Raw genomic sequence first — 22452 nt, forward strand, 5'->3', positions numbered from 1 at the left:
TAGAATACTTATCAAGCCAAATTCAGGACTGAACATACAACTGCCAGAATTCTAATGAAACCATAGTCTGATCTGTTTATTCCATACCTTAAAAGCAGCACCTCCGTGAATAACAGACTTGATGAAAATCCCAAGATCAGCTCCGGTCTCCCGAGATTTGTTGCCTTTTAAGCTCACACCAAGTCCAGCAGAGCCAGAATCATTCAGAGGAATCTCAAAGGTCAGCTGCTCTGTGGTTTCTGGAGAAAGAACACTGCAGTTTGGCTCTCCTTTCTAATGGAAAAAATAAGGGTGAAAATAAGGATGAAAATACAGGTGAAAAGGAGACACAGAAACAATGCATAAACTAGTTGCATACATAGGTTCATGTAACAAGAAATAGTCCTATTTTCCAGAAAGTCACTCAAAGAAACTGTGTTACAACCAATAATGCATTTAGAAGGCATTTGGTCACATGATGCGGCTTAAAATGTTATCTTTAACAATAGCTAGCAATATGTTTAAATATAAAGTAGAATGGCTTAGTTTCACATGATATAAAACTGATGTTGCAGCAGAATAATAAAGACTTTAATTTTAAACACAGCTGCATTAAAAATTTAAGTCATAAAACTCTCACCATCTTTACATGCAGCTCACAAACTGTAATGACAGTTGTACTGTTAAATTCAATTCCCCTCTGAAAATTGAGTTACATCCTTAAAAAATTATCCCCCCATTAAAACTGTCTACAGAGGGAAGTTGGTGTAACAAAAGTGATGGTGAGAATTGAAAATGCAGTAACTTATTCTGCACTAACTCCCTTTGTGCATACTTTTATTCCACCCAGAAGTTTTTTACCCCTCTGGTAAAGATTGATCTAAAGATTTTTCCTAGATTAGATTACTGCTTACAAGACTGCAAAGTGAAGTGTCCACAGCTAGGGAAGATCAGAAAGAACTTTCTTTTACTGTACATTGTACCTGCAATTTTGTAGGGTTGTTTGTTGTTGGTTGTTTTTGTTGTTGTTTTGTTGTTGTTTTTAGAGTTAGAATCGTAAGATTAAAGAAAAAAAATCTAGCCTGAAGGATTCATACTGGCACTACGTAGAATAAAAATAAAAAAAGGAAACCTACTATAAGGTGTTCATAGAAGGTATTAGCGTAAAAAGACCTTATGAATCACATCAAATTGTATTCCACACTTCCTTATCCATATAACTCTAAGACAACTGAATAGTTTATGTTGCTTGTCATTTGGACATTTTATATTCTTCATAACAGTAGCGTAAAAAAAAATATTAATAAAAAAGGGAATACACAGACAAGCACAAGTTGAAAAAGATTACTGCAGTCTGTTTTCAAAGGCATCAGTCTTCTGTTCAACTATCATATAGAGGTCACATGCAAGTATTAGCTGGGTCAATCCTGCTTTTATCTAATGAGGAAGAATCATTTCCAGGGGCTAAGCTGCAACACTTACAGTATCAATGTAATTATCAACAAAGTTGCCACAAATACTGATGCTTTCTCAGCAGCCTAATTAATCCCATATATTCTTAATTTATTATGAGCAGAAATTAAAATCTTAAAGCAACAGCAACAAAGAAAAACAATAACCACTAAGTACACTTGCATTTATTTCAGATGCCTTTTCACTGATGAGAAGCAGCTACTGTTTAGACTACATGACCCAGTGTCCTGGTTCCAGTTAGGACAGAGTTAAGTAGCTCATAGTAGCTGGTAGGGTGCTATGTTTTGGATTAGGATGAGAAGAGCGCTGATAACATGCCGATGTTTTAATTGTTGCAGAGCAGTGCTTACACCAAGCCAAGGACTTTACAGCTTCTTGCTCTGTCCCGCCAGCGAGCAGGCTGGGGGTGCAGCAGGAGCTGGGAGGGGACAGACCCAGGACAGCTGACCCAAACTGGCCAAAGGGGTATTCCATACCATCTGGGGTCATGCTAAACAATATATAGGGGTGGCTGGCCGGGGTGGGGGGCCGGCTGCTCGGGGATGGGCTGGGCATCAGTCAGCGGGTGGTGAGCAATTGCATTGTGCATCACTTGTTTTCTTACACATTATTATTGTTAATACTATTATCGTTATTACTATTATTATTGTTGTTGTTATTATTTTCCTGTCTTAATAAATTGTCTTTATCTCAACTCACAGGCTTCACTTTCCCGTTTCTCTCCCCCATCCCAGAGAGGGAGGGGGGAGGGTGAGCGAACGGCTGTGTGGTGTTTAGCTGCCAGCCGGGTTAAACCACAACACCCAGAGAGCTAGGACTGTAAACCTCAATCCCAACATGCATCATGCTCATGTTCTTCCTGAAATGTAACTACATGGTATTAAGTCAACACAATTTGTCTATCTGCCAAATATAAAAATGACAGCGCTGACACTGATGGCTGTCTTGATGCCAGCACTCCTCTCCAATACCTGTGCTACTCATCTGTGTTTTTGTCTTTGCCCAACATAAGTAGACAATTCCGTTACAGATCCATCACTTTTGTTTCTTAGCTGTGGATACAGACACATTTTGAACACAGTCCCTGGAAAACTAAAAATTCGTACTTACGTGTGTGAACAATACAGAATGGTTTGTAGATATTCTTGCTCTGACTTTCTTCAGAACAATCAGGGCACGGAAAAAGACAAAATTACTGGCCCTCTAACAAGCATTTAACTTTCTCATGGTTTTGGAGGGAAGATTTTAGTGCTCTACCTTTTGTTTTCCAAAATACACATATGCTTGTCAGTTGATTTAGAACTCTTAGATCAGAACTCTACAGAAATTGCACATCCTGCCTGGACGTGGACAGAGGAAATCCTTCTCAGGTCTCCTTAAGGTCCCTGACATTATATCTCTAGCAGTCCTTCAGGACGGTCTTTTACGTATTACTTCAGTGGTCCCCTAAGTAAGCAGTTCCTGTGTGCTGCTATCCCCAGCCTGAAGGCCATGTGTAGAGCCAGAAACAGACCAGGGCTACTGTTTCCTGCAGCACAGGTCTGTACACTGCCTGAGATTTATAAGAAAAACTTCTGCCCTCTGAACAGGAGTGGTCATCCCTTACATCAAGGTCCACTACTAGAAGAGGAATTAGGAATTCTGCACGTTAGGAATTCTGCAGCAGACCTGGTGAATGAAGGACCTTTGATAATTTGTCATTCACTTTCTAAACAGCTGTACAAGGTGTCCCTGGCAAAGTGTTCATAGTGTGGGGGGCTGCAGGGCAGCCTCTGTGAGAAGAGGCCAGGGGTTGCCCTGTGCCAGACACAGCCTCCACGACGGACCCACCACAGGGCACAGCTGAGCCCCTCACCCAAGATGGTGGCAGAGGGTGGAGGAGGGAACAAAAAGAGCGAGAAGCATCAAGGTCAGAGAAAGGAGGAAGAGGAGGAGAAGGAGCTGCTCCATGGCAGAGCAGAGATTCCCTTACAGCTCACAGAAGCCCTGTGCTGGAGCACATCCTGACAGGGAATTGTCAGGATATTCCTGACAGGGACTGCGGCCCATGGAGACCCCAGGAAAACCTGTTCCTGTATGAAGAACTGCAGCCTGCAGAGAGGATTCAGGCTGGAGCAGGGTACAAGTGAGGAAGAAGGAGCTGTATTGGGCATAATCAGAAAGAGGGGGGTCACTGAATAGTAGTTTTCCCTTTTAGCAGCTCCTTGTTTCTTACTCTTTTCAACTACTTTGGCATGGGAGCCTCCACAGCTCCCCCCCACCCCAACAGACCTCCTCCTGCACCTGCTCTGCACAGCCTCACGCCTCACCTTCTGCATCTCCCTTTGTGTCTCCTCCTCTCGTGCCTCTCTGCCTGCACGTCCTCCTCTGCCTCCTGCCCCCATGTTTCCTCAGAGCCGCAGTACATCCCACTGGTTGTTGCACTCAGGTATTGGGGAGCCTGCTATGGAACTGGCTGGGACTGACACAGGGCACCCCGGCCACTCCCCTGCCACTAAAATCCTGCTGATTATGCCCAAGGCACCTCCAGGCCTATTCCTCTGCTTTAATCCATGACACCTACACCAGACTCTTGGCCTTCTTGTGTATGTAACACAGTGTTTCGGTTGCTCCCAGTACCTCTATGGGAGCAGTGTTGGGGGTTTGTTGCCACAGGACGTAAAGGCTCTCCATCCCCATGCCTACCTTTGCCACAGCTGTCAAATTACTTTATAATGTTACCTCAGTATAAACTTGTATTTTATCTAAAACTGAACTTGGTCACGTTCAGATCAGATTTTAATGAGGATGGCTGAAGTTAAGCCCTGGCACAAAAAGCTATTGCTATGCAAAAACATTTTTGAGGAAGAGGTTACACAAGTCAACAGGTTTTACTTTTTCAAGTAAAACATATGTATTTTTTGTTAGCTTCTTTCTCAGAATCATCTTAAATGTTTTACTTCAAGCTCAAAGATGTACACTAATTTTAGGCTAAGTACTTCAAGCATTTGTTAATACAAAATTATTAAAAAATAAAGATGACAAGATCTATACACATCTGTCAAGACAACATATGAAATAAACCAGGCAGATGAGTCTGGTATTGATTAGGATGATCAACTCAAATTCAAGCATTCCCACTTGTACTACTGCTTGTCATACACCCACTTGTGCATCCCTGGCTGCACCCCAGGCCCTGGCAGCAGCGGTGGCCGCAGGGGGCCACACACTGTCCCCTTCCAGCAGCATGGGCAGGCTGCGTGGCAGCACTCAGCTCAGCTCAGGGCATCAGGAAACAAACCGGATGGAGTCCAGAGGACAGCAATGAAAATCTTGTTTAACCCTGAGAGAAAAAGCCTTAAAAAATGAGTCATCTTCTAAACACTTAAACATTTTTCTCATTTTTCTTTGGAGCCAACTTTGAATGAAGAAATACCTCACTTAAGTAGCAGGCAAGGACACATTGGGTGAGTCTCAAAGAAAACTTTTGCCATTGATATCTGGGGAAAAAAGACTGATGAGGTGGTCAGTTGAAGCCTCCCACTATAAACATAGTGAGAGAATATTACATGTAGTTTTTCAGCATAACTGAGTTCAGTTTTAAATTTTTATAAAATAAATTGTTGAAAGCAGAGTAACTGAAAAATAGTAACAAGCTGTTCAACGTTCTATAACAGTTCCCAACTTCATGTAACGTAACTATGCTGTGCATCAGCTCTTGTTAATAGCCTACAAGATCATTGCCTGCATGCCTGGCCATGTCATCTATCAAAGTGGAGACATCAAGACGTATTCAGCAAGACGCCAGGCAAGTATAGTAAATCTTTGTCAGTACTTAGATTCTAAGAAAAACAGAGGAAACTAATTTGGAATACATAACATTTCACTACCATTTCCCTTGCTACAGTTCTCTGAGAAAAGTTTATCATACCAAAATTTCAGCAGATTTAAACAACTACTACTTTTACACATTACTGTAAAATTTGCTCATCTACCATAAATTCCTTCACTACGTGTTTCTTGTTCAACATAGAGAAATTATCCTAAAACCTCCCCTTTTAATACTTATATTTGGCCTTACCCTAAAATCCAGCTAACACTGATTTAAAGTAATGCTGAACATTGTGTAATAGTACTGTAAAAGTTTGTTACCCATGAGCAAGGGTGAATAACATTTCAATGATTTCACAGGGATGGGTAACAGGAAAGGAGATACACATCTAAAAACAGTGAGTAAACTGTCTTGATTCACTTAAAATTTTCATGCCCTACTCACTGTATGATATCTGACAGCAAATGACTGGGTATTCAGTCTATGATATCTGAAGACTCTTCGGTACAAATACAGGACTGAAACACCTTTCTTCTTTATGGGAGAATGTGGATGGAAACAAAAAGGAGGAAGAACAGAGGAGAAAAAAGGGAGTAACAGAATCATAAGGTTTTTTTTCATCCTATACTCACTAAATAGTTTCCAACTATAATCCTGATACTAGCAGTCTTCATTTGCTCTTGAAAAGAGTGCCTTTTCAATGATAACCAAAAAGAGTTCCAGCCTTCCTTAAGTTAACAGCTCATCACTTAACTGCTTCATTTGGGCAACTGCCTTCATGAGTGATGGCCCCTGTTCCTAGATATGCAGATATGAATACTACATGTTGCTAGTGACTCACAGAGCTGAATTCCCACTGCCTCCATTTCCCTGACGTTGCTAAAACATTATCCCAAGACATCAATACTTTACAATAGAGCAAACTCCATCAGCTGAGTTATGGTCTGGTAAAGAAAATCTCCTCCAATGCACTAAGCCTCAAATTCTATTAGAAATATTTCTTACCTCAAGATTATCCTAGAATTTGAATTCACTCAAACACAGAATGAATGAAATGAGCTACAACACAAATATGTTTCTGGACGAGGAAAAGGTTTTTACAGTTTAATGTTATAATTTACTCACTCAACAATGATGTTGTGTATTTTCCACCCCAAATTTATCATACCTGAGCAGTTCAGAAATTTCGTGATAGTATATCAATGAAGTTATTCCCTGCTTTTGTGTTTCGTTTAATCCCAGTACCCAGCTAAGCAGCACACAGCTGCTTGCTTACTGCCCCCAAGCAAGATGGGGGAAGAGAGTCAGAAGGGCAAATGTTGAAAAACACACGGGTAAAGATAAAGACATTTTAACAGGGTGAAAAACAAACAAGGAAACACCACAGCAAAGAAAAACAAAGCCAAGGGGAAAAAAACAAAACAAACATAAAAAACACAATGCAAAACACAATTGTTCACCACCAGCCAAACAAGGCCCAGCCCAGCCCCAAGCAACAGCAGCAAACACCCTGCTCCCTTTTCCTCTAATTTTTATGGATGAGCACTGTGTCATGTGGCATGGAAAATCCCTTTGATCAGTTGGGGTCAGCTGTCCTGGCTGTGTCCCCTCTCAGCTTCCTGTGCATCCCCAGCCTGCTCACTGCTGGGGCAACATGAGAAGCAGAAAAGGACTTGACTGTGTGTAAGTACTGCTCAGCAATAACTAAAGCATAGTGTTACCAACACTGTTTTTATCACAAACCCAGAACACAGCACCATATGAACTCCTACGAAGAAAATTAACTCTATCCCAGCCAAAAAAACCTGCTGCAGACACAGGCAAGTAACTCAATGATACTATTATAAATGAGAATTTTTCACATAAATCAAATTCCAGATAGCCAAGTGATGAGTCCTCAGGATGGCTAGAGAGCTTTGAGATAGACTGGCCTGTACTTTTCCTTTAAGATGGGTACATTGTAGACAGCAAAAAAGATTTTCAACTCCTAAGTATTAATAAAACATACTTAAGAGCGAAACAGATTAAAGTAAAAAAGACTTGAAAAATCAATCTCCACTGCTCACTTTACCCTTGCTCTGGGGATCCTTCCTTCAGCTCTGCTAAATTATAGCCTGTCAGCTTTCAATGGCTTCCTCAGTTGCAACAAGCTCTGATATGCACCTGCCTTTTCCTCTGCAGCCTGGCCATGTGTGTTCCCTGCTGTGTGACAGTTCCGTTCCTGCACCATCCAGCACTCTACATAGTTCCTGAATGCTCCTGACCACTTAGGGAGCAGTCTCATCTCTTTCTTCAGTGTTTTTTTTGTTTGTTTGTTTGTTTGTTTGTTCCCAGCCCAGAGTACAGTCAAAAGAAGTCCAAGAAGTAATCTTTCCACTTGTTGCCCAGACTCAGCCATTAAACAGAACGGAGCTAACCAACTAAACAGGTACCATTCCTCACCAAGAAAATCAGGACAGGAATGTTTTCATTTACCTAGATATCTGCATGAAACTTCAGTAAAATCAATTCTGACAATTGTTGAATCTCCACAAGACAGACAGAAAAGTTCAGAAGAGTTTACATGAAGGTAAGAGAATAGTGAGAGAACAGAGCTTACTAGCTTTAAGAGCAGAAAACCTAATAATACATACTAAACAATCAGCAACAGAGATAGAAAACCTTCATTCAAGAGTCTCAGGATACGTTTGATTAACTGATGTTCTGCCAATAATTGTATTTACTTAGAAGCACATCTCTACCTCAGGTCTCTGATTTCTTAATTAAAAGGCTATAATAATGGATTCCTAAAGCATCCTAAAATTTTACCGGTATGTAATTGTCTCCAACCAATTCCCAATCTTCTAAAGCACAGACAAAATATACTTTTAGCCTTCTCTTATTCCCACAACACACAAAAACTGCTCAGTCACGAGTACAAACAGAATTGTAACCTCTGAAAAAAGTATTATGCACGGTATTTTTCCCCCTTCTGTTTAGTCCCTGGTTTTATCTATTCAATACTGTGTCAATCCTCTGTCTGCCATGGGACACCACTTTCAATTAGTCCTTTTATTTAATCTTAACCACGCCTGTTCTCATTGACCACTGCACTTTTTATCTGTGGATTTATGATAATCTAATGCATATCTTTCACTGGAAAGGTTGCCTTATTTATCCCCATTGTTCTTTTGCCAAAAGAGAAGCTTACAAAAAAATTAGCTCCCACTTAAGCCAGGAAGGAAATAGCATTTGTTTAACACAACAAGAGACCTTTCAGTACCTGTCTGATGCCCTTGACCAACATGCTATTATAGTCTCTCAATATGCTGGCTGCCCCTTGCCTGGCTGCTCATTTCTGATAAGAGATGCCAACTCCCTGGAGTGCCATTCAGAGCTGAGAGCAAAAGGCAAGAGACCCAGGAGGGTTATTTTCAAAAGCTTATGAAGGAAGTAAGACATTTACATGCTTTTGCAATTATTTTCTGCAAAACCTGTAAAAGCTAAAGAGCAGTACTTAAATTGTGGCACCGCATAACTGTTAGCGGCAGAAAAGCTTGAAAAGAAGATACTTGCACTATTCTCTCTATTCTTTTCAAGAGCTTAGGCACAATTAAGAAATACTTTGCTGACAGTTCATTCACTGACTCAATATAAAATCTACACTGTATTTTGCCATAGATATACAGTAATGCTTTTGATAATAATACTCTAAGTTAATGCACTGCTGTAATCTTGTCACGATCTAGTAAATAACTGAAGTCATTGTTGCATGTATTCGTCTTCAGACAGATGCTTTCATATCAGCATCTTTAAAATCATCTGCATTCCACATTGCAATAAAAACTAAATGGTCACTAATGGCACACCCTAAGACAAAAAAAATAACAACAAAACCAGCAAATCTGTGAAGATATATTATGCTGTACTTGGATACTTTTTAAATTAATGCCATACACTACACATTTATGTCATATTAGATAGAATGGTCCTGTTTTGAATTATGTAGACCCTCTAGAATTAGAGCTTTGAAAACTCACAAAATTAGATTCAATTCTTCACCCAAGGCACATACACTGCGTTTCATTTTAGTTATTTGATGTCTCAGGATGCTCCAAAAAATGGAGATCCTCCAATTCACTTGATATGCCTATTCAAGATCACGTGGCAAGTTTTACTCAAGAAAAGGGTTTGTCCTTGCAAAACAGTTTTGTAATTCTATGTGGCACTGCTCTTCAACCTTAAAAATGCAGTTTCATATAATATTGTAAGTTCCAGAACTGTAGGAAATGAGAGAAAAATTAACTAGTTTGGTCCTCAGTCAAGGTACACCACATTGTGAAAATTCCAAGTCCCATCCTAGATGTGAAGTTAATCATATGCTCAAGCACCCTACTGAGCTGGATCCTTATGCAGTTAAGTTACCTTGCTGGTTAGACTGGAAAATCTTGTCACTTGCAAACATGGAAAGCTGCACTGTATTTTCAGGGTGAATTTAGCGTTGCTGTTACTGTATACCTTTGGAATATACTGCAGGCAAACAGTTCACAACACTGTGATGTACAAATCTTATTTATTTATTTTGATTTATTAGTTATTGTTTAAAGGGATGGTAAACAAAGTAGTAAGTAGTGTGATACTTTTATGTCTACTTCAAACTCCATATGCACAGATTTTACACTAAGTCAGTCCTAGAAAAACTTTTTTCACAGATTCTAAGGCAGAGACACTTAAAAACTTTCTTATGGTATATGGAACAAGTCCAGTGACCCTTGTAAAAGGCAATGTACTGCAGTTGCCAGTAAGATTTAAGAATTGCCCAAAGACTTTGTTTTTATGAAATGCAAATACCGTAAGTCTGGTTGGATGATTCTAAGATGTATAATGACTCAGTTTCTGTTAAGAGACAGATTTTCCATGCCTCTGTTCTGATGTATACATAATTCTGATTTCACAGATTTAAGTGGACTGCCAAGCCATTTTGGACAATGCCACAGCTGGGACTGATGCTATCCAGTCAACAGTTTTCATTTCCCAGTGCTCTGAGGCAGCATTCCTCAACACTTACATATCTTGGGCAATAATCCTATAAGCAAATACATTATCCTTTGGCATGAGTAGTAAGACGTTTTTCTCTCCTTATTTGTCCCCACTCTAGTTTTTACTTTACCCACAAGCATCAGAGGTTGTTGCAGGCAATGAGTGCTATGACCATAGTTTTGAGACCACCCTTTTAAGGTTCCTTGAATTTGTTGGAAATAGTAAGACTGGGATCTGACAACGAAAATACTGCTAGGTCATAATAATTTGATGGGCTTGACAAAGAAGGCAATAGTTGACTCAGATGCAGTAACATCGCTAGATGAAAAGCACAGTAAATTGTGTTGGTAGCTATATTGGCACCTAAAAGCATGTGAGAGCTCATTCTGACAGTGAAAAATCATTGAATTTACTTGAGAAAACATTCCTTAAAAATACTTCAATTACTCAAGCAACTTATTCCCCTTCGGTAATTTATGGAGTCCCACCAGAAGCCAGAAACAATGAAAATGAAGGGATACTTCTTGTCACACCTTCTTGTTCACTGTGACAGGAAAGAAGGTCCAGTTCCTTTTGCTGTGGTTCCTTCTAAATAGTCATCTCTTATTGACTTGTACTACAAGCAAGGTAAATAATCAGCTATGCCTCAGTCCATAATTTTCAATACTGTAAACTACAATAAACTAGATTATGTATCTGTTCTCAGATACATAATCGATGAAAGCTGAAAACCTTTGAGGGCTGTGCTACACAATCTTTGCATTCTAAAGATATATTTTCACAGACACAGTCTGCGCTGATTTCTCAACTAATCTACATAAATAAAATCTAAAACCCCCAAATTAAAAACTTTCTCTGAAAAATTTCTTGGAAAAAAAAAAACACAGAACTTTATCTATATTGTTTATAAAGTAATTCAAGATGGAAAATGCCCTATGTATTCATTACTTCTTTCTCTTCATTATGCAGAACAATTCAGGGACTGAATCTTCTGTGTTATTAAAATCCAAAATACGTATATTGACCTATTTTTTGAAAGACTTTTTCCCTTTGAATAGAGAGAACACAACAGAGAATTGGTACTTGCTGGAATCATTTTGTGACTGAAATTATTTGACCATTTCTGTTTTATCAGGCATTAGAATCACTGGTTTGACCTACAAAAACAGGTGCAAAAATGCTTAAGTCTATGCTGAAATCTCATCTATTATTTCCTGCACTTAAAAAGGCAAGAAACAATTAGAAGGAAGTAATAGAAAATAAGCTCTGAATATTAAAAAAAAAAAACAAAAAAAAAGAACAACACTTGAGGCAAACAAGTTCTTCAGGCACAGAAGTTCAGGGTAGTGGAAGGAACTAATTAGTGGGACATTGAAACATAAAAGTTAATCAAACAGTGAGCAGGAAAAAATGCTTAACTGAACTTGCCTTTCATCACGGTTCTTTCAATCCTATACAATAAATGTATAAAAGAGACTTAAGAGTTAAAGATCAACAGCTACCTTACATACATTGTTCTTCTTTTGGCTTTTGTTGTATAAATACTGGTTTGTCCCCTTTCCTCCATCATTCTTCAAGGATCAGGGAATATGCTAAGAAACTACAGAAACTATGATTACAACTGAAATTGGTAAGTTGAAGCTACCTATAAAGCAAGTAAGGTATATGCAAAACTTATATGATGTATGTGCTTCAAAAACAAATGCTCCCAAATATTTTCAGTGCTATATTACTTCTGGCAAGTGCAACACCTGGATATTTCTCTGCCTGTGTGTACAATATCCAAAGGCCTGAGGGCTCAGGGAAAAAGAATTAAAAAAAAGTATCTCTAAAATGAGACTCCAAGAATTGCATAGGGCCATGGCACAGAATGGGTTACACCAGAGCTGCTCTCATTCAAGCAGCTTTGCTTGTTTTACCAATATAGGGATAAAGGAATGGAAAGGGAAGAAGTGATCTTTACATCATTATTAAAAGAAATGGCACCTTCAGATCATACATTTTTCCCAGAGAAAGAACAAGATGCACATGATCAAAACACTGTACTTTCAAAACACAGTAGAATGGTAGTCACAGTTTGATGTGTATTCCACTTACTTTGATAAGAGCTGGAAAATCCAAACCCATTAAGATAGTTTCTCTCTGTAATATTAGCCATCCTTCAGAAAACAATCACTGTTGAACAGTTTAAAATCCAAATGCACCTCACAGAATGCACTAATCACTGGCCACTCTGTAGACTGCTGTAATTAAGTGAATCAAGATCTTCCCCCGAGTTTTGGAATCAGCTCCCTACTCAGCTGCTACATTGTCAACAGCTGGCACGAATTAGAAGGAACATTTGGCTAACTGGATAATAAGGAGGACAGCCTGTGGTTGGTCCAAATTCTACTTCACTGATCTGCTTCAATCAAAAAAAAAAAATTATTAGATCCTCCTTTTTTTTTTTTTTTTAAGCAGTAACAACACTACAAAGATTGGGTTTTCTATTTTATTCCCTCATTATGTGCAAACAATGTAACTGTACAACTCTCAGATGTTGCATGAGCTAGTGTAACTGAAGCCATAATTCTCTACAATTTAATAATGTTGTTTGCAACACTCATTCATCCTCACCCCTATCATACCTCTCTCCTCTGGTGTGGTAGAGGTTTGTTACTCTGTTTTTCTACTTCCTAGCAATTCATCAACATAGATCACAGTAACAAAACCCCAAAACTCTTCTCTTCATCTAACTTAAGGAAGAGGAGGTATTCGCCAGACCAAGCTCTCACCAAACAGCAGCTTTGTGATGTGGTAAAGTCATATTACATCACTACAGATCCACACAACCAAATGCCATTCTCCCTTACTTTGTTACATTATTTGCTTTGTGCCCATACAGCTGTCAAATTCTTTACAGAAATCAACGTAGGAACCAAGTTCTAGTGTAGTAATATGCTCAATATAGTTTTGTGCATATTCTCCAGTGGGTCCAAGCACCAGAGGCATCTTTGCCAGAGGAAGCTGTGGGAAATGGACAGACTTACTAGACGGTCTTCTCCTGCTCCTTACAGCAGGTAACAAGGAATCTAAAGAAGATAGTTCCTCAGATTACACTCAAGTCCCTGGAGAACTGCTCAAGTCAAGAACAAGTCTGATATAAAGCAATTACCCTATTGCCAAGCATTAACAAATCTTCCATGTATTTAGATAAAATCTGCATGCATATTACATAGCCTGTGCATGCTGTTGCAGCTGTCCTTGAAAAATACTGGATTATCCACTGCCTCTCCCTCCAAAAACAAACATTTGAAATGCTGGCTTTTTTCTCCTCTTTGATCAAAACAGCACTGTAACTTTTGAGCTAGTAGAGGATTAGCCTAATGTAATATCATGGCTAAAGCTGAAAACAAACAAAAAAACTAAACTTTATTATTATTATTATTTTTAATTTTTGCTAAGACTACTCTCAGATGTCTCATGAATCTTAATGAGTATCATGTTAGTATCAACATCTGCTAGTTTAGTGCTATGTTAACCCATACTTTTGCCATGAGCTACCAAACAGATGTTGCTAAAAGGCTTTTAAATTTAGAAGGGCTGGTTCCATAAAATCATCCACTGTATTTTAGTAACTCACATTTGTATTAGACTGTATTTGGTTTGGATAACAAGAAACACAGAATAGTATTAGAATTCACATATCATCACTATTTCTGCTAGGGCCATCACTCTGTGCATCATTCTTTTGCAAAGAAAGCAATCTAAGCGAAGGTCAAGCCAACATGATAAATGTGGCTAGATTTCTAGATTTCAATCATGCCAGTCAAAAGTAAATCACCTTTTGAAAAGGAGTTAATCCTTGCTGTGGAGGCCCAAATTTAATAGCAGGCAATTGTGGAAGGTAAAAATTACAAACTGCTTTTAGATTCTCCCAGCCTGCTATATCCATGTACTTTACAGTGATTCCCAGGAGAATTCGGACTACAACAGAAAAGAATAATGTATAATGCTAGGGGAAGAGGAGAGAGAAAAGAAGAAAACACGCTTTAGAAAAAGTACACTTTCCAAGTAATGTGTTTTATAACTTAAAAACACACACAAAAAAAACCTGTTGAAGAGTCACCTTTACAAAAAAAAAAAAAAACACAAGCTTGCATTTAGAGGAGATGGTAGATGAAAAGAAATCCTAAATCTAATAGCTAATTCAGTACTTGGATCTCAGAAATTTCTCTCAGATCTACACAGACACTGACTCCACAGCTCAGGCGTTCCTAAGCAGAGCCTTACAAGGACAAACTTATCTGTTTTGGGAACTACTGACAAGGAATGCCCAATTAACCCATGACAGGGCTGAAAAATATTCTATTATTCTCCTTAAAAATTCTTCAATCAGAAAGGAAAAGGAAAACAAAAATAGTTTTTTTAAGATTGCTCTACTACAGGAAAAAGCGGGCATCAGATGAACAAGAGAAGGGCTCACAGGACAGAATCTGAACTCCTCTCCAGCTTCTCATCCTACCAGAGGCAATGGACACCCTTACCTTAGCAAGGTCCAGCTGATAACAAGGTAACATGAAGAAAATTATTAGCAATGTTTGGTGAGAAAACATACTGGAGAATTTCTGTAAAAGACTGTAACAGTCTTAAAGCAAGATGACTCCTTCCCCCTTTTTGCTTTTCCTTTTAAGAAAAAACTGAAGGCGGTTTGTGTTCTTTAGAGAAGATAAAAAGAGACAAAAGCAGGAAATGCTGTCCTTCCTTTATCCCAAGAACTTCTTAATGAAAGGTCAAGTAAAGCCATCAATCAAGATAAGGAAGAGGCAACCAAAGAGATGACCAGCTTTGAGGGGAAACACGTATGTAACAGATAGCACTTTTACATTGATGTAGTCCTCCTATGACCATGTGAGACACAAAAGAACAGTTTCATGTTCACATTAAAAAAAAAAGGGGGGGGGGGGGTGAAATTAAGCACTAGAGATAAGCTCTGGCATGTCTGATTCTCTGCTATTAAGTCAGACTCACAGCCAACAAAAAGTTCGCTTCCAAAACTTGTCAGGAACACAATGGAACATTACCCCTCACCACTCCACAGTTTGGCAACCTGGATTAGAAGATGCATCTCCTGGGGGCAGTCGCCACCACTAGCTTGTTACTGATAAGCTGCAGGACTCACTATATGACCTTTAAACTGTTTTAAAAGTTTGTTGCTTTTCTCAAAGAGAATGATCCACTTTCAGTCATGCTTGACCTCACAGTTACAAAATTCATGTACAATATTCCCTTGTGAATTATACTTATGATGTCATTTCTGGGCTGAAAATCAAATTTCATGGAATTCTATCTAAAGTGGATAAAATTAAATATAAATACTTCTGAAATACAAGTCTTACAGAGTTACCCTTTGCTAGCTTTCTCAGCCAACATCAGTTCATTTCTATTTCCTGAGCCAGTTTTAAAACATGGAATTGTTTCAATATCACTCTTCAGGAAAAAATAACAACGATTACCAGCTCTCGAGGTAGAAAGGCCTCCTCCTGACGAGCCACAATCAGACAGACTGTTTCCCCTTGCTTTGTGCTCCTCAGCATAGCTACAAGCTCTTCTTGGGTCCTGCCAGTGATGTCCCGTCCATTCACCTACATGGCACAAAAGAAAAGAGGATGCCATATCCGTGAATATGTCCTTTTGTCATTTTCCCCTCACCTAAGTCAGGTGTCATTCAGTGACTGAGAGCAAAGATAATTAACAACAGCTTCCACACCGTCTTCCTCTGACCCTGCACAAGTCACTTAACCTTTTTTCCTCATTTTCACCATCTGCTAAAGGAGGTCTGTAGTACTTACCCACCTTGCAGGGGGTTTGTGAGGCTTAATTAGTTTGTAAAGCACTTTGAAGATGAGAAGTACAAAAACAACACGTAAGTATTATTAAAACTGTTTACCTTAAGAGCTTTTTGAGGTTAGTAAGTAGAAATAACCCATTAGATAATGAGATTTTAAGTCACAATCTATCTGAAAATTTTAAAAAGACCAATTTGAGCAAAATTGCCTTAAAATGAGCACTTAACCACCTCGATATTAATCAGACTTCTGGACATGGCTGAAGAGGCAATACATGCTCTGTTTCTCAACTGATGTGTTTATCTGCTTTAAGAGCCAGTATGTTATCAGATCTCCCTTGTTCTACTGTCCCATGAACCTCTGTAAAAATAAACTTTTTCTAAATTGTGGTGTAAAAAACTTGCTGGCAAAAAGAACAAAAGTCATGACACTTTTTACCAAGGTCAGGAATTTTAATTCCATACATCAGTAGTATTTATAGGAAGTACCATATGTATGTTAAAACCAGTGATTGATACTCAGCAGCAGAAATAAAATAAATATTTATCCTAACCTCCAGGATTCTGTCGCCTGACTGCAAACGACCATCTTTTACTGCTGCACCTTTTGGTAAAATATTCTTCACAAAAATAGGACCAGGACCGTGTACTGAAGACTCTCTGGTAACAACAGTGAAACCAAGTCCTTCCGGACCTAGAAAATCAGACAAAAAATTCCCAATGTAAGTTTTAACAAGCCAATGATGATCATTAAAATAAGTAATCAGTCAGGAACATATATCACAGACACTCATTCGGGCTATCTCTTAAAGAAGGAAAGCAAACAAAAAGCTGGAAACATGAGCATAATTTCTGCATGGTCTAGAGAAGAATTATATCAATGTCAGAACACACATGCTCAAATCTTTCAACAACTACAGACAGAAATACTTTTGGATAACCCACAATAACACAAGACAAACCAGAACTCTCATTTTAAAGAGAATACTTTTTCTGTAAATGGTTTTATCACCAGCCTTCACATTAACATCAACAGTCTATGCAATAAATCAGAGCAATTAGAATTGCTTATTTATGAGCATAAATATAATTTAGCAGTAGCTTTAATGTAACAGTGAAAAGTGGAAAATATCACATGATTTGAAGGCAAAAATTGCTGACTATATGCTGCTAAGAAGGGACAAGTGTTCTGAAGCTGCAGTAAGTGAAGGCATTTTACATTTGGAAATAAACAACCTGAAGTGTTAATAGAAAAATGTTTTAATAAATAACTAGGTAGTAAAATCAATATTAACAGTAAGTCACCATAATCATCCATGACTGGTAAGGTCCATAAAATATTTTTTCACTGAGCATGATTGCTACCAAGCGAATGGTTTTCAGACATACAATGTCAGTATCACATTCCTATCATATCTAAAAATATAAATTACAGTTTAAAAATCAAAAACATTACATCTAACTTGACAAAAATTCTGAAGTAGGTTTTGTTAAGAAAAAGCTGAAGAGTCCAGAAGTAAAAATGAGTGATTTAAGTTAAGAAGTAACAAAAATTAAGAAATGACAGCTTGATTACATTCAATATATGTTATAAGAATAAAGTTACAGACAGTTTTTAAAAAGGCCACTTCTAGCATCAGACTTAACTCTCAGTCAAATCAGAGACAGAAATTAAACAGAAAATGCAACTACTGATTGGGATACACTTAATAAAACACATTTTGCTGGATGTGCACAAACCTGCTATTCTATGCAAAGACAGATCCGCATGGAGCAGCAATTAAGGATATACACACAAAAAGCAGGACACTGACAGCTAAATAAATACAGATGGAAAGATAAGGTTTGTAGAAAATAAAAAGGGGAAAGGGTAAATGTGGTCAGTATGAAACAGTGCAGAGTATATTTTTAAACATCTTTTAAAAATGTCATAACAGCGTTAGTCAATTAGCAAATATAAATAAAAACTAGTGAAGATCAGCAGCAGGAATTTCGAACTTTTATTCTGTACTTGGGAAAATCCCCTGTACTCGGCTCTGGTGAGGCCGCACCTCGAGTACTGTGTTCAGTTTTGGGCCCCTCGCTACAAGAAGGACATGGAGGTGCTCGAGAGAGTCCAGAGAAAGGCAACGAAGCTGGTGAGGGGTCTGGAGAACAAGTCTTACGAGGAGCGGCTGAGGGAGCTGGGGTTGTTTAGCCTGGAGAAGAGGAGGCTCAGGGGAGACCTCATCGCTCTCTACAGGTACCTTAAAGGAGGCTGTAAAGAGGTGGGGGTTGGTCTGTTCTCCCATGTGCCTGGTGACAGGACGAGGGGGAATGGGCTAAAGTTGCGCCAGGGGAGGTTTAGGTTGGATGTTAGGAAGAACTTCTTTACTGAAAGGGTTGTTAGGCACTGGAATGGGCTGCCCAGGGAGGTGGTTGAGTCACCATCCCTGGAGGTCTTTAAAAGATGTTTAGATGTAGCCATTAGTGATATGGTTTAGTGGAGGACTTGTTAGTGTTAGGGCTGAGGTTGGACTAGGTGATCTTGGAGGTCTCTTCCAACCTAGACGGTTCTGTGATTCTGTGAAAAGGCTGAAGTATCTCTTCATATCGCATGTTGCCAATCAAATACCTTCCACGTAAGAGATATTTTAAAATCAGTAAGTCAAGATAACATGCTTCCAAAATTTACAGGAAAGCTGTCTGTTGAGAACATTACTGCTAACATTCCCCTACCTTCTGTAAGTTCTGGAGCTCTTTAACCAAAAATAACTTGCTTGTATTTTTCATGTCACTAGTTTAAAGTTCAAGTAACAAAAATACAGAAAAAAAAACCATAATCACTAAAGACTCACCTTTTTTCAAGTCTATCTTTATTTTCTTCGCATTTTTTTTATTGCCAAAGCCCATAAGGGGAGACAGTGAGGGTGAAGATGATTTTCTACTCAGACGTGGGAGGTTGGGGCTCTTAGCTTGTTGTAGTGTTGACTGTACACCTGCCTCCAAGCTGCCTGCTCCAGAAAGATTAACTGGTTTCAGAGTAGGTTTTGGATGAACAGGAGGTGGAACCTTTGTTTTTGGAACTTCTTCTTCATTATGCAGAAAACAAAGGGGAGCAATAGCAGACTTCTCATACTGTTCTCGATTATATGGAGGAAGGACTTCCAAGATGACACTTTGAAATTTCATTGCCTGACGGAAGATGTCCTGAGCCCTTTAAACGAAAGGTATGAAAATTCACATAACAAATCAGAAAATATGGGCTAAGGTTTGAAGTTTTTCACAGAGAATAAGATAAAAATGTATCTTAAATATGGACAAATATCACCTTCATATCTACAGTTCCTTCTCTAAAAAGTAAGCATGAAATAAGATTTCTATACTGCAGCATTTCCTCAAGTTAAAGGAACAGCACATCTGTAAGGATTCCTAAAGTGCTATGAAAACATACCAGCCAGAATTAAATAACTAACACAATTCTTCATGCAGAGCATCAGGTAGTGAAGTTCTGAGGGCAAAAGCTCTCTAAAAGACTAAAGTTACAATTTGCTACTTTTTCCAAGTGTTTGCCTGCTACGTTTTATTGTTGGAACAGAGGCACCGTGATTACCTAGCAATTGCTCTTGTGGATACATCTATCCTGAGCAAGCTCAAGACTCCAGTTTTTCCACTAGAGCCTAACCGTGCCTCAAATTCCTTCATTACTCCTAACGCAACCAATAGCTGACTTCACAGTAATAGAGAATGGAGGGATGGAAAATATGGGCATGCTCAGAAGAAACATGGTGGCTGCAAATGGTGCAATACAATAGAACGAGGGTATGGGATACACAGACATCAGAAGAAACCTGATGACTACAAAAGAGGCAACTGTTTGTGTGTTTCTACATAAATTCATAAATAACTAAGTAGATAGTACTCGCATCTTTCAAGCAGCAGCTTCTTCCTAAGGTAGATACTTGGACTTAAACAATGTATTTAAAGATGTGTTCAAGTACAGCACCAGAAACTGTGTTAGAGCATTTCATGAAACTGCTCCCCTTGACTTGATATACAATAACAATACAATGTTTGGACTCATGATTCTTTGCAAGGCAATTAAGACAACTTAGCCAAAGCAACAGTTCCCACAGCCTTCCCCAGATTTTGAAAAACCTATAGACTCAGTCATATCTGTTAAGATATGTTATAAACCTTGAGTTCTGAAGGAACAAAGTAGAACACTTTCTGTGCTTTTCTTTCTCATCTTCTGAGGGTTTAACGGAAGTGGACTGAAAGTCTTCCACATTGCAGAAGGCAACTTAAATAAAAACAGAAATACTGAAGAAATACTGAAGAACTTTTGGGGAATGAAAAAAAATCAAGTACTTCTGTTTAGCAAAAGGCAGGTCGAAGGGAAAAGTAATGGCCACATTTATTTTTAAATAGAAACAGAGAATCTTTTAGGTTGGAAAAGACCTCTAAGATCACCAAGTCCAACCGTTAACCAAGCACTGCCAAGTCTACCACTAAACCACATCCCTAAATCATGATGTCCTTTGAGAACAACTTACACATCTCCTACCTTTCTTTAGCATATCTGTCAGCAAAGTCAGTATTTCACTGAAATCTTGGCTTTGGATTTATACTTGGTTATGAAACAGAAGTCAGTGCTGAACGTACTTCTGAAGTAAACAAAGTTTTCTACACTGCTACAGTGAACAAGCCACTGCAGATGTTAACATCCTGAATGTACACCTAGTGCTTTCCCAGACCAACAATACTTCATAGTACATCCACCTTGCAGCTATAGCTCCTGGGAGGGAGGGGCTGTTTTGAGTGTAATTATTTGGCAACACGAACATGCTGAAGTCATAGCAAAGTCTCAACAGATGCAAGGGATACTTCTGCAAGACAAAAATGTCTTGTCTACACTGAGCATATATATGCACCAGTAGTCAGAGCAATTGCGTTCATTGATAGGAGACATGACTAGAAGGGAAACCTCAAACTCAGAGAAGAAAGGGAGCAGGAAGAGTGTTGTGAGGGTATTCTTCCAGCATCACCCTTGAGGGTTAGGTTTCAGTGAAACTTTAACTGCGCTATCCCAATGTGTCTGCAGGGGTTATAGGTTTTCAAGGACAGACTTCATCCTGATCTTAAAAATCACTGCATGCTCACAGCATAAGGATGTAAAGTCTTAACCAGGTTTCTCTCATTCCTCATCTTCATCCTTGCAAGTGGCCACACATGGCTACATGTTACAAGATAATTTAAAAACTCAGTTTCAGGAAATGAATATTTTAAATATATGAAAGAGAAAATATAAGATCTCCTACAAACAAAACATAGTGGAAATAACACAAGTCATCCTTTGGGAAAGTCTAAATGCAGTCTGCAGGGGCAAAATAACTGGATGCACTTCAAAGAGAAAAAATAATGGATGGAGAAATTTACATTTCTGGAGACCCCAAACGCATACTTTAAAGAAATAAGGGAGTCAATTAAAAGAGGTGCTAGAAGCTCTGCAACACAACAGAATGTAATTGAATAGATTAACAGCAAATGAAAAAGCAGACCAGTAGTCCCAATATATACAAATATTATAAACGTGGGAATACAGAAAGTAGGTTGTTGCTATTACAACTGCAGAAGAAGCAATCACCAGGAGCAATACTAGAAAGCCACTGCTGAAAATGGAAGGAGACAGTATGTAACAATCTCCGCTAAGTATTAAAACAGATTTTACGAAGATTATGAAGAAATGTCAATTTGAAACTAGCAAACATTTTGCCATCAAAGGAGAATCTACTGACTATTTCTGGGTCAGTAGTCATCAGGACAGTACTTCTTCACATCTATTAGAATTGCTGCATTTTTGTAACTTGGACTTCTATCAGGTTAGTACAATTGTATCTTGCCAGGTGAAAACTAAAAGGCATATTCATAAGATTAACTTCCGTCTGGAAAGGTGCTTTCTCTAGCCATTCTCAACAGTCAGGGGTGATGACGCAGAAGGTATTCTAGAAGGTAATTCAGGAGAATTCATGGGGACCTAAAGGCTAGGAGCTTGTCCAAAAATATTCCTCTAGCCCCCAAATGCATGTACTGTGGATGCTGACTCTGCACTGCCCATAGTTTTTTCCTCAGGTCCAAGGCCACTGCAGCTACACTGTACGATGGTAGATGAGAACATATTTAGCACCAAATATTCAGAAAGCAGTAACTGGAAAATTCATCAGAAGGAAAAAAACACAGCCACAGAAACAGGGGAATATCTACTACAGAACCATGTTGTTTTTTAGCAAAGCCTATTTTGCAAATATTTATCCCTAAAATTGAAATTATGTATTTTTGTCTAGAAATCTTGAACATTTCGCTT

The 22452-nt window shown here is 38.7% G+C and overlaps 1 protein-coding gene and 1 long non-coding RNA gene across 9 annotated transcripts in view; one reads left to right on the forward strand and one right to left on the reverse strand.

The window, feature by feature from the left end:
• PARD3B (par-3 family cell polarity regulator beta) overlaps nt 1-22452 on the reverse strand; it is a 399412-nt gene that overhangs the window by 200366 nt on the left and 176594 nt on the right. For all 6 annotated transcript variants that reach the window (XM_066999115.1, XM_066999113.1, XM_066999112.1 and 3 more), the window contains 4 exons: nt 18947-19305; nt 16664-16803; nt 15778-15906; nt 88-273 (listed from right to left, as the gene is read on the reverse strand). In XM_066999115.1, the coding sequence (XP_066855216.1) occupies nt 88-273; nt 15778-15906; nt 16664-16803; nt 18947-19305 (814 nt within the window). The remainder of the gene's footprint in view (nt 1-87; nt 274-15777; nt 15907-16663; nt 16804-18946; nt 19306-22452) is intronic.
• LOC106030068 (uncharacterized) lies at nt 4762-10362 on the forward strand. 3 transcript variants are annotated; one of them, XR_001203514.3, is made up of 5 exons: nt 4762-4898; nt 5147-5239; nt 5623-5660; nt 7598-7832; nt 10200-10362. It is a non-coding gene; the product is annotated as an uncharacterized lncRNA (long non-coding RNA). The 3 variants fall into 3 exon arrangements; XR_010832203.1 differs by lacking the exon at nt 5623-5660; XR_010832202.1 differs by lacking the exons at nt 4762-4898; nt 5623-5660 and having other exon boundaries at nt 5082-5239.

The sequence above is a fragment of the Anser cygnoides genome, chromosome 6 (genome assembly GCF_040182565.1).
Source record: "Anser cygnoides isolate HZ-2024a breed goose chromosome 6, Taihu_goose_T2T_genome, whole genome shotgun sequence".
Taxonomy (NCBI): Eukaryota; Metazoa; Chordata; class Aves; order Anseriformes; family Anatidae; genus Anser; species Anser cygnoides.